General features: G+C 32.7%; 2 protein-coding genes across 3 annotated transcripts; both read left to right on the top strand.

The window, feature by feature from the left end:
- Positions 1-1271: 1271 nt before the first annotated feature.
- On the top strand, positions 1272-2570 carry LOC141516905 (olfactory receptor 10AG1-like). Of its 2 annotated transcripts, XM_074227860.1 has the most exons (2): positions 1272-1300; positions 1637-2570. In XM_074227860.1, the coding sequence occupies exons 1-2, from the start codon at positions 1272-1274 to the stop codon at positions 2568-2570; spliced, it is 963 nt and encodes a 320-aa protein (XP_074083961.1). The 2 variants fall into 2 exon arrangements, with proteins under 2 accessions (XP_074083961.1, XP_074083962.1); XM_074227861.1 differs by lacking the exon at positions 1272-1300 and having other exon boundaries at positions 1632-2570.
- An 8579-nt stretch (positions 2571-11149) lies between these two features.
- LOC141519611 (olfactory receptor 10AG1-like) lies at positions 11150-12079 on the top strand. The gene has a single exon (XM_074231804.1). It carries the CDS (start codon positions 11156-11158, stop codon positions 12077-12079), a length of 924 nt encoding a protein of 307 aa, XP_074087905.1. The 5' UTR covers positions 11150-11155.
- Positions 12080-12575: the final 496 nt, after the last annotated feature.

Genomic DNA, 12575 nt, shown 5'->3' with positions numbered 1-12575 from the left:
TCATCTACATTGAAATGAGAAGTTTCTTCATCAATAGTTCCATTAACAAATGAAATCATACTTCTGAACAGTAATAAACATAATAATTTTGCTTTGCATTTAATTATTATACATATCATAGAACATGTATTCAATAATTTTAAGTGATATTCACAATTATTTAGGGATTGATATGACTGATGCTTTTGTTTTTATTTTGAAGCAGAACAAACAGCATTGTATAACAGTTCTCTAATTTTGGGCTGAAAATGATATATTTACTGTGACCTAAATGAAGTCACTGAATCTTTATGTGACCTTATGTATAAATCTACAAAATGGAAATAATAATATTCTTATCTATACCAAAAGTGCTTGTGCAAATAATTTTAAAACAAAGTGTGGAAAATCTTTGAAATTTATAGAATAATATTTACTATAAAACTGATTTAAATTAATTTGGTACATTCTGCAGTCACTGAGCATGTTTGTATGTGTGTGTGTGTGTGTGTATGTGTGTGTGTGTGAGAGAGAGAGAGAGAGAGAGAGAGAGAGAGAGAGACAAACAGACAGAGAGAGAGAGACAGCGAGACAGAGACTGAGACAAAGATGGAGGGATAGAGAGACAGAAAGAGACAAAGACAGACAGATAAAGAGAAAGACAGAAATATGATATGTTCAATGTGTTGTTGCAATTCAAGAAAAATATTTCTGGCATTTAGGGTAGTCAGTAAAGATACAATAAGGAAGGTGACAATGAACATCTAATGAAGGTTGAAGATTATATTGAAAAGAGAATACTGGTGAAAACACTTGGAAGTGGGCAATAGAGCAAAAAGAAATTGGGAGAGGAGGAACTGAGCATTGTTTAACTTTATAATATCAACATTAGTTAGGAGATTCATCATAATGACATATCTGCCTATATACCCATATAAATTATAGTATATCCTCTTGCATATATTTTTACATATTTATATATTTCCGTCATAGACAGAAATATATAACAGGTGTTTCTGTATACACATAGGCATATATACATATAAGTTATACTCTTATATGAAATATTTTAAATGAGTTAATGAGTATTGGCTGATCATTTCTGGATACTCTTGTTAATCCAAAGTTTCTAGAATTAGAGCTGGCAAATTCAGAATTAGTCAGTAAGTATTCATTAAATGTTCTATATATTCAAGGATCTCTACTAAACATTCAGGAGAAAAAGCAAATAAAAATAAACAATTAAGATGATTTCTTCCTTCTAGAGATCATAATCTCATGTATTATGTGTAATGTATTATATTCTGATGATAGAAAAACAATTTTGCAAATTCAAGATATGGGGGGGCGGGAATTAGGAAGCAACGTAAGAGATTCTGCTAGCAAAGGCACACAGATAATTCTATTCCAAAAATGGGATTTGAATTAGGACCTGAAGGTAGAAGGTAGGTAGAAGTGAGTAGGGAGAATGTTCCAGGCATGAGATTCAGACATTTTAAAGCAATAGAACCAGTACTTTTAAGTATAATATATGGGGAAATGATAGTAACTTTGAAATATTAAAATTATAAAAGTAACTTCATTTCACAGAGAAAAATTCTAATGCTCAGAATGTTGTGAGCATCCTGACGTCAATATTTGCAAAATTAGAAGACACAAGAAGAAAAATGGCAGAAGGAAATCTGACTAGCATGTTGGAATTTATTCTCCTGGGATTTTCTGACCTTCCCAACCTTCGAGAATTTCTATTTGCGATTTTCTTAGTAAGCTACATGAGTATCCTGATAGGAAATGGTCTCATCATTTTAATAACCAAAGTGGATGCTGGTCTCCAAACCCCTATGTATTTTTTCCTTGGAAACTTCTCCTTCTTAGAAATCTGCTATACATCAGTCACTCTTCCCAGAATGCTGACAAATCTTTGGACCAAAAAAAGAAACATTTCTTTCTTGGGCTGTAGCCTCCAACTTTGCTTTCTCCTCATTTTGGGGAATAGTGAATGTTTTCTCTTGGGGGCTATGGCATATGACCGTTATGTGGCCATTTGTAAGCCTCTATACTATCCTGTTATTATGAACCAAAAAATGTGTCTTCAGCTCCTAATCGGCTCCTGGATTACTGGGATCCCAGTGCAGATAGCATTGACATACCAGATCTTTTCTTTGCCCTTCTGTGGTTCTAATAAACTCAATCACATTTTCTGTGACATTCCTCCATTACTGAGACTAGCTTGCGGGGACACCTCCAAGAATGAGTTTTCTGTCTATGCTGATGCTGTGTTATTTGCCATGGTTCCCTTTCTCTTGATTGTTGGATCTTATGTCAAAATCATTGTCACCATCCTGAAGCTCCCCTCTGGCACAGGGAGATACAAAGCTTTCTCCACTTGTTCCTCTCACCTCATTGTTGTAGGCTTATTCTATGGATCTGGTATCATAACATATTTGAGACCTAAGTCCAGTTCCTCAGCAGGAACAGATAAAGTGTTTTCCCTTTTCTATAGCATTGTGACCCCAGTATTTAACCCTTTGATCTATAGCCTCAGGAACAAAGATGTCATTGCCGCACTGAGGAACTTACTAACTAAATGAACCAATGGAAACTTATTTACCCTGCACATATTCTGAAATGCCTGGGGAAACTAACTCTTTTCATCTCTCCCACCTACATTTGAAAACTTTAATTTAAATCCTCCAGAAACTTCTTCCCATTTCCAGAATGAGTCCACAGGTCATCTGAAAGCAAGTTGAGCTCAGTTAAGAAGTTCTATTATGAAGGTTCTTTGTACCATCTTAAAGTTTTCACATGAACTGAGACAATTGCCTGAATAAGAAAGATTAAGATATCGGCAACTCACAGAACAGTAAGGTAATGGGAGATTATACATAAAGATATATGATTTCATCAATTATTTTGTATTATTGTTATGTGGGCGGCATCCAACAATACAAATCTCAGTCCTTTCTATTCCATTTCCTTTTATATTTTCTTTTAAGTTTGCCATAGAGGATCCACATAATATACTAGGGACTTTGCTCAAGTTGTTTCACCTTAGGAAAAAATAAAAATTTACTTGAAAAGCATCCTATATTTTATCATTTATTCCATATGACTGAGCCATAAATTTAAAATATATATTGCTAGACATCATTGTAGCACTTTTCTTGTTTAATCTTTTATTTATAAGCTGATGGAGTCTCTTCATGTCTAAAGGAAAAAATCTTAATGACAGAAGTGTATGAAAGTAAGTTGAAGACCTTGCAAAGATGGAGGAAGAGTTACAGAATCTCAAAATTTGAATAAAATCTAGGATGGGACTGCTTCAGTTATTAAAAATCACAAATCTAGATGAGTAACTAACTATAAATGGAATGAAAAATAAACACAAAATAAAATAATCTTGGTTTGAATTGCAAGGAAATAGATCTGAGACTAGATTGCTGCAAACAGTCCAAATCCACATACTCAATAATAATGATGCTGTTGTTTGTTTGTTTTGTTTCATCTACAAAGCTGTCAAAGAAGAAGAAATTAGATCTAATGTAGGAAATACATATGTTGGAAATTCACCATATCCTAAATGAAACCAGAAGGCCCAGACTTCATTGAATCAACCAATAAATTAACCAAGTACTCGAACCACAACTTGAAGTATAATAAACATTCAAGAGGGAAAATTAAAACTATATTAACTATTATATACTATAAATATCTATTATAAATTACTTTTGATCATTATCCCTGGGCATGAGATAGATCTCGAATCTGTTTTTCTTTAAGAGTTACTTTAGGCTCACCCTATATATTTAGGTATGTTGGTTCATTATTCTTTTCTAAACTTTATTCTTTATAATCTTTAAACAAAGCTTTCTATAAAGAAATTGCAGCCTATTATACCTTGATTAACAACTGAGAGTGAGTGGGTCTTGTACTTTGCTGAAAGTACTCTCCAAACAAGGTTCAAGGGCTTATTATGCAACATTATGCAACTGTGAGAAAGTCACTTAAACACTCAGTCACCTAAGAACTCCAAAACTAAGCAGCTCAGAGAATGTGATGGGTTTCATTGCTAGAGGGTGTTGCTCACTGGAAACTTCCTACATAGATTGATGTCTCAGTACATCTAATACTCTGACATTTTTGAATTTGTATTAGCTTTTTTTTAAATGTCTTAGCATATAATCCATTTTTTGTAAATGTAAATGTACTGTATGCTATTTATTATAGAAATATTTAAATGTCAATTCAATAATCAAAAATGGATTTTATATTTACCTTTTAAAATATTTTCAAGTTATACACATATTTCTGTATTTTTCTAAGTGTGAAAGAGACACATTGAGGTCATATATATTATACATATCTTCATATAAATATTTATCATCAATTTGAAAACTATCTTGCTGGTACTATCTTACCAGTATTATACTCATAATGATATACAAAAATAATTATACCCACTCCTTTGTGTGATTGTGTATTCCTCTGTATTTTGGTTATCTTACTAGTTATCTGGCCCTGGTCAAGCCTCAAGGCTTTTTTCTTCAGTTTCTTTATCTGTCAATGGGTTTCAGATGGAAATGGTGAAATACTCTAGTATCTTTGCAAGAAAACCTCCCACAAATTTCACAAAGAGTCAGACATGGCTAAAAATATTACTATACAATTATATCTATCATCTATCTGTCTGTCTGTCTATCTATCTATCTATCTATCTATCTATCTATCTATCTTTCCCTATAGAATTTCTATTTTTCCCCTTTTAGTTAATACAAATTTTTATAATAAATTTTTTATTGATATTGATGTTTTTTCTTTAACAAAAATATAAGTTTTCATTTTTGTTTTGAGATCATGATTGTCATTTAAAAATTTTATTGAATTCTTCTGAGATCTACTTCTATCATCAGTTAAACTATAGTTGATTCCTTATATTTTACATATTTCTTTGATACTGACAATTATTTTTTTAATATAATACCAATATATTAGATTCTGAAATAGACTCAGAACACTACAATATCCCTCTGGCAAGCTCCCCTCCATCCCCATCCCCCCCTTATCACATTTGTTTATTCTTTCTTTTTTTAAGGTTTTTGCAAGGCAATGGGGTTAAGTGGCTTGCCTAAGGCCACACAGCTAGGTAATTATTAAGTGTCTGAGGCTGGATTTGAACTCAGGTACTCCTGACTCCAGGGCTGGTGCTCTATCTACTGTGCCACCTAGCTGCCCCACACATTTGTTTATGCTATAGGGGTAAGCTGTTTTGAGGAGACAAGCACAAGTCACACATTTGCCATTACTTTTTCTACTTTGATTCTGGCCCAAAGGACTTTTTCCATCATGGTACAGACCTACCTGACATTCTTCCACTCTGCATTATTTTTCTATCATGTTGGTCACATTTCTTTTAGGATCTCTTTTTTTTTTACATGCATACAGTATAACCAAGCTTTATCTCTCTCCCCTTTTGTTCCTGAATCTAAAAATTGTTCCAACATGACCAGAGTGACTAATACCCTCTTATGCCACAATGTCCCTTAGCAATGACAGTCATCATCTCCAAATGGAAAGTTCCTTTGGGGTATAATTTATAAAGAAGTTAGATAATGTGATGGATAATATGTGTCCTTGTACTCAGGAATACATGAGTTTGAATCTTGACTCACAAAATTACTAAGATCAACCTTACTCATCTATAAGACACTAATAGCATATATTTCCAGAGAATTAAGTGAGACAGTGTATGAAAAGTGTTTTGAGAATTTTGAATCAGCCATTAAATGTTGATGGTAAAGATGGAAATGCTGATAAAGATGAAAAGGAAATGGAATTATGGCCAGATGGGTCATGTTTCATTTCCCATTGCTGTTCAGAGATATTGTGAATGTTCAAAGTCTCCCTCTGTCATGCTAGCCCCATTCTCTACTTCCTGATTTCCTTTGTATGTTTCACTTTTGGTGACAGGTCTGGGGATTTCTATATTTTATTCTTTTCCTGGCTGTCCTTTATCCACTGTGCCACCTAGTTGCCTCCAAGGATCTTTTTTTTAGATCAAGGTTTTCAAGTAGTCCAAAATTATGATGTTATTTTTCTTTCATTTATTTCTATGTTCATTTTTACTTTGAGATAGTTCACATCTTTCTTTCCGACTTTTATTTTTTGTCCTTGTACTGTTCCTTAGTGTCTCCTGTTTCCACTTGCCTAATTCTAATTCTGAATTATTTTCTTCAGAGTCATTGAATCTTTTTAATCATTTTATCAATTATTTTCTTAAGGTATAATTTCTTTGAAAATTTTTATGCCCCTCATCAAGCTATTAATTCTCCCTTCATAATTTTACTTACCTACTCTCATTTCTTTTCTTAGTTTTTCTTTTATGAACCTAGTTGATTTTTACATTTTTACTGCTTTTTCAATTTTAGGAATTCTTTTTATAATTCTTTCTAATGCAAAGCTCTCTTTTTTTGGGGGGGGGTTCTCAGATTATTGCTAATTTCACGTTATTCTATTCTTCTGAATTTCTGTATTTATCTTTCTTTTTACTATAATTGAATTTTATGATCAAGTTCATTATTTTATGGTTTGCTGATTTTTCCATTTTCCATTTTTCTATTTTTAGAATTTGAGTTTGATATTAATATTGGCTTCTGCATTACCTGTTGTGAATGTGAATGAAGTAGGGGACCATTGTCCCTAGCTTTAACCTTTTTCTCCTATTTTTGCAGAAGGTTCTGGATGTCTCTAAGTTTTTCTGTGCTTTCAAGGAAGTGTGCAGTGGAGAGAAGTGTGATTTTAGCTCTTTGATCTGTTCTCTGGCCTTTGTAAAAGAATGGTCACTGGTCTCTTGTAGCTTCATGTGCTAATGCTCTTTAGGACCCCTTCCTCTTCCCATCTCTATGTCCTGGAATTGTGACCAAGAAGTAAATGTGAGAAATGGAGTTGCCTAACAGTTCCTGGTCTAGTGGCCAATATGACTAAATTGATGTCTTGTAATCTTTCTGAGAAGTTATTCAATCCCCTTATTGGGTCTGTACTAAGTGCTTCTGAAGCTGTTCCTTTAATAACTTATCTCAAGGTTTGCAGGTAGCATTGCTACCAACATAATATGAATTGATCTGTACTCCAAGTTATAAAAAACTGCTATTGATATCCCCCTGCCATTTGTCTTGCTCTTGAAAAAATGCCCAACTCTGACTTTAGTTGGCAAAATTGGTCCATAATTGCATTAGAAGCACTATTTTAAAATCAGTGGAGGGGGCATTGTGATTGTCCTGCCTCCACCTTGCCATTTGACTCTAGATCATCTGCATAATACCCTTAATAATTCTGAAAGTATTATTTCTTTTTATAGATGTAGAAAATAGGGATGAAATATTTCTGCTTGATCAAATTCACATGGATTGAAATGAAATAGAACTGTTATTATTTATATTCACCAAAATTTATCTTTTACTATGAGTCTATGTTCTCTGTTCAGTAGGGCCAAATTTAGACAAAGGGAGAAAAGGTTCTATACTCTGTATTACAGGTTCTGATGGATTTATTAAAATTTCCTTGAATTTAGTCCATGATCCTTAAGAACATCAAAAATAAAACCAATTCGATAAGAACTCAGGGTTAAGCAAAACTGGGACTGAAGTTTCCTGATTCAAATCTCAGGACTCCATCACATGACTTCATTAAGAGTCTTTATTGGACTAAAGTCAGCATGATTTTTTTTCTCTTGAATTAAAAATTAAAATTGTGACCTGGGAGAAAAGTTATCCCCAAAGAGCAAAGAAGATAAAGCGTAATTTTCTTTTTGCAGTACTGTGACCATTCTGACACTGATGCAATCAGCATTTTGCAAGGAAGTTGCTATTCGGTTTGCAGAATTTAGAAGCTTGAAGTGGGTATTTTAATGTTCATTTAAGGACTAATATGATGTAGAAGGGAAAGTAATGTTGAATTTGCAATCAAGTAAAGACTCTCTCAATTGTGACACAAACACTTATTGTGTGACTATGGACTTGTCACTTAAAGGTCTTTTTTAAGATATGAAATGAAGAAATAAAGCCATCCAAAATATGTGCCTCCCAGGTTTGTCTTGTGATTTTAATAAGATATTGCATTTTGAGCTTTGGGGAATACTTTAAATGGATATATAACTATAAGTTAATAGTATATTTTTATTTTCATAGTTTGTTTTAAAAATGAATTGAATATAATTTCATTCCATATTAGCCTGAAAAAATGAAGTATTTTAGCACCCTAATTTCATATTTCAATTGAGATATCTAACTTTTTATAGATTATATGGCTAATCTGCCTACTGTCTTCATATCTTAAGATACTTCTCAGGGACCAAGTTTCAGTAAAGGGTATGGGGGACCTTCACAATAATGACAAACACCTCTGACCTCTCAAAATCCAGAGCATATTTTAATAGATATTAGATTTTTTTTCACATCATTTAGAACCAGGGTTAAGAAATAATTTGTAAAACTAGTATGGGTTTAATTTTCATTTTTCTAAATTGATATTTTATTTTTCCAAATTTAGGTTTTGAAAGTCTTTAAACATGCATCCATATACATATGTATATTTTTAAGTTATAAAATTCCCTTCCACCCTCCCTTCCCTACCCCCCTCCCCTTAGTGGAGAACTGTAAAGTTAATATTGAACATGCATACTCTTGTTAAACATCTTTGATGCTTAGTCATTTTGGGTATGAGGAATTAGAATTCAACAAAAGAACTATATAAAGGAAAATCTTTAAAAAAATTATAGAGTTCATAAGATTCTGAAGGTTTTTGTAATTGTTTTCTTTTTCTTTCTTTTTTTGAGGGGGAGGGCATTGTTCATATTCTATATAATAGTATTATTCTAGCTATCTCTACTGCTGAGAGGAGCTGCATGCATCAAGGTTGATTAATTCAATGTTCTTGTTAATGTGAACATTCTTCTCTTGATCGTTAATTTTCATTTTGATTGCAGGCTCACAGCATATACAAATATTTGTAACATATTAAAGAAAAGCATTATTTCAATCATCTTTTTTATTTGATAATGCTGAAAGCAAATTTCAAAAAGGAGTCCATGGAAAGGATTTTGAATTTCTCTTAAAATTATTGGTCATTTATTCAGATATCCTTTCTTCTTCAACCTTAGATTATTTTCCTGGGTGAGATAGAAATTCACTTTCTTTTAATATTAATTTAATTTCATTAATTTCTACTAATACATTCCAATGTCTTAATGGTAATGATTTTCATTAATTGATCATGTTACTTATCTTGGATAAACAATCTCTTATCCTGAATTGAAGGACATATTAAGCCTAATATCTTTAAAACAACTAATTCTCTCAACCAATACTATACTGGATCTATCTTGACATTGTTCAAGGCAAACAATGATTTATAACCTTAAGAATTTTTGTAAATGTTTGTGCTTGGAAATGTCATATTGAAAAAAATGACAGATGCTTGTTAAATTTTAAAAATATAACATTCTACAAGATAACCTAGACTCAATTTAAAATTGTCCTATAGATATACTAGTAAAGTAGAGAATAAGGAGAGATTGCTGTCGAATTTTTTAGTTTTTCAAATTTTCAATAAGCACTCTTTTATTCCAGTTATTGAATAAAATCTAAGTTAAGTTCAATTAAGATTGATTATTTAAAAATCATTCTCTCTTTTGCTAGGCAGAACCATATGTCCTTTGACTTTTGACAATGCATATGTTCTCTCTCTCTTCAAAGGCAGACACTATTAAAATTGGCTTTATATGTGTAACATCTAGTACAATGTCTGTCATACTGTAGATGCTTAAGAAATGGTTATTAATTCACTGATTGTTGCTGTGTCACTTCAGTAGCAGATGACTCTTACTTGTCCCAGGGAATGACTTTTAGCCTCTATTTATTCACATTTTATCAACAAAGTAAGAATTGTCACATTTGAAGAGGCTGAAAATCAATGAATGGAAAGTGACACAGGAGTTGACACTAACAATTCACAAAGTACCTGATGGAATGGGATATAATGCCAATGTGATAAGATGAAATTTCATAATAAATAATATATGAAAAATTTGAATTTCAACATTGTCATCTTATTTGAAGGATAATGAAAATAAAGATGCAATTGTTTGAAATAATATTTAAAAATTATTGAAGTAGAAATCCAAAAGATGAAAAAATAAAAAAGCCTATGAGATCTTGTCCTGTATTAAGAAAAAAAATGTATTTTGCAAGAATTATTATGTGATTAATTCTCTTCACTTCACTTTGATAAGAAGGTATCTAAACATCTGTTTTCTGTTTTTAAAGGTATTCAATTCATGCTCTGTGTTGCCATGTTAAATACTTAAACAGAAGACAATGCTCAGTACATCAATTAGATTAGGATATATACTGGTTGTCTTGTATTTGGAGAATATTGTCAAAGTTAAAAGGTGATTAGAGTCAAAAGACAAACTGGGAACAAAGAGTACAAAGTTAAAAAATACACTTTAGAATTAATGCCAAGGGGCAGCTAGGTGGTGCAGTGGATAGAGCACCAGCCAAGGAGTCAGGAGTACCTGGGTTCAAATCCAGTTTCAAACACTTAATAATTACCTAGCAGTGTGGCCTTGGGCAAGCCACTTAACCCCATTTTCCTTACAAAAAAGCCTAAAAAAAACGAATTAATGCCAAGATAGGAAGAGAGAGAGGAAGAGAGACAGACAGAGAGAGAGAGAGAGAGAGAGAGAGAGAGAGAGAGAGAGAGAGAGAGAAAGAGGTACAGAGAAAAAGAGAGATTGATTTCTTAATAATTTGACATAGAAAAAAATTAATGAACGTTATAATTGTCAAGGATGTAAACAGTTCCTTCAATGAAAGTTCACAAATATAAGCAGCTGGACAATTGATTTGTCACTTGAGTTGGAATGGGGACTATTTTCCTAGTATATAATAGATGAATTAACTGCTAACATCCCTTTCAACTCTGAAATTTTGTGGTTTTGTGATTCTCTGGCTAATACAATTAAAATGAACTTGAAATCATAGAATACTGAAAGTCAATGAGAATATATTATTTATCTCTAGTCCAAATAAAAGCATTCATTTTATAGGAAAGTTGACAGAATGATGCATTGATTTACATACTATGATTTCATTAAGTTTTACACTGGAATACAGAAAAAATGGCAGAAACAAATATCAGCATGGTGATGGAATTCATTCTCCTGGGATTTTCTGATCTTCCAAGTCTCCAAGGATTTCTCTTTGGAATTTTCTTAACCATCTATACAAGTATCCTGGTTGGAAATGGCCTCATCATTGTCATTACCAAAGTTACTGCTGCTCTCCAAACCCCCATGTACTTTTTTCTTGGAAATTTTTCTTTCTTAGAAATCTGCTACACATCAGTGACTATGCCAAGAATGTTGTCAGACCTTTGGACACAGAAGAAAAGTATTTCTTTAATAGCTTGTGCTGTGCAGCTTGGTTTCCTCCTTATTCTAGGAGGCACCGAATGCTTGTTCCTGACTGTGATGGCCTATGATCGTTATGTGGCTATCTGTAAGCCGCTGTATTATCCTCTCATCATGAACCCCCAAAAGTGCAATCAGCTGGTGACTGGTGCCTGGGTCATTGGAATTCCAATTCAGATAGCACAAACATGGCAGATATTCTCTCTGTCTTTCTGTGGGTCTAATAAACTCAATCATGTTTTCTGTGACATTGTCCCAATATTGAAACTGGCTTGTGGAGATACTTCTATGAGTGAGCTATCTGTTTTTTGCGGTGCTATTATCTTTGTTACCTTTCCTGCACTGTTGATATTCTGGTCTTACAACAATATCATCAAGACCATCCTGAAGCTACCGTCTGCCATGGGGAGACGCAAAGCCTTCTCTACTTGTTCCTCTCACCTGATAGTTGTGGGCCTTTTCTATGGGTCTGCTATTATTGTGTATTTGAGACCTAAGTCTAGCCACTCACCAGAAGTAGACAAAGTTCTCGCCCTTTTTTATACTATTGTGACCCCACTCTTTAATCCTCTAATATACAGTCTGAGGAACAGGGATGTCATTGCAGCAATAAAACAACTAAGACCAAATTGATTTGGCTCAGTAAACTTCATGGATTCTGTTTTCTTGTGTTTTGATTGATAGTATTTAAAAATTTCCATCTCTATGACCTACAATGCATCTCTTGTCTCCCTACATTTCCATTGATTGTACTTCAAATTTAAAACTCTCTTTCTGTTTAGAATTCTTAATTTCTTTCAAGTCACAGCTTAAATCTACCTTTATAAATTAAGTACTCTTCATTCTCTAAAAAGTTAGTGCCAGTCATCACTGTCTATGATATTTGCACATATCTATATATTTCTATTAATTTAAATATTTTCTGTCTTGGACTTTGAATGACTATGGGCATTTTACATTTCTCTTTGTATTTATTCCACACCCTATGAAAGTTATTCAATAATTGTTGATTGCATGATTATAGTTTTTACTTAACTATCTTAAATCAACCTAATCAAATTATATTAAATATTTTGCAATAATTCTTGCTAATTTCTGTTGTATTATGTCTCTATTTGTTCTGTATCAT

Source organism: Macrotis lagotis, chromosome 3, assembly GCF_037893015.1.
Source record: "Macrotis lagotis isolate mMagLag1 chromosome 3, bilby.v1.9.chrom.fasta, whole genome shotgun sequence".
In the NCBI taxonomy this organism is placed as follows: Eukaryota; Metazoa; Chordata; class Mammalia; order Peramelemorphia; family Peramelidae; genus Macrotis; species Macrotis lagotis.
The sequence above is the reverse complement of the archived record's forward strand: the minus strand, read 5'-3'. Positions and strand labels throughout refer to the sequence as shown.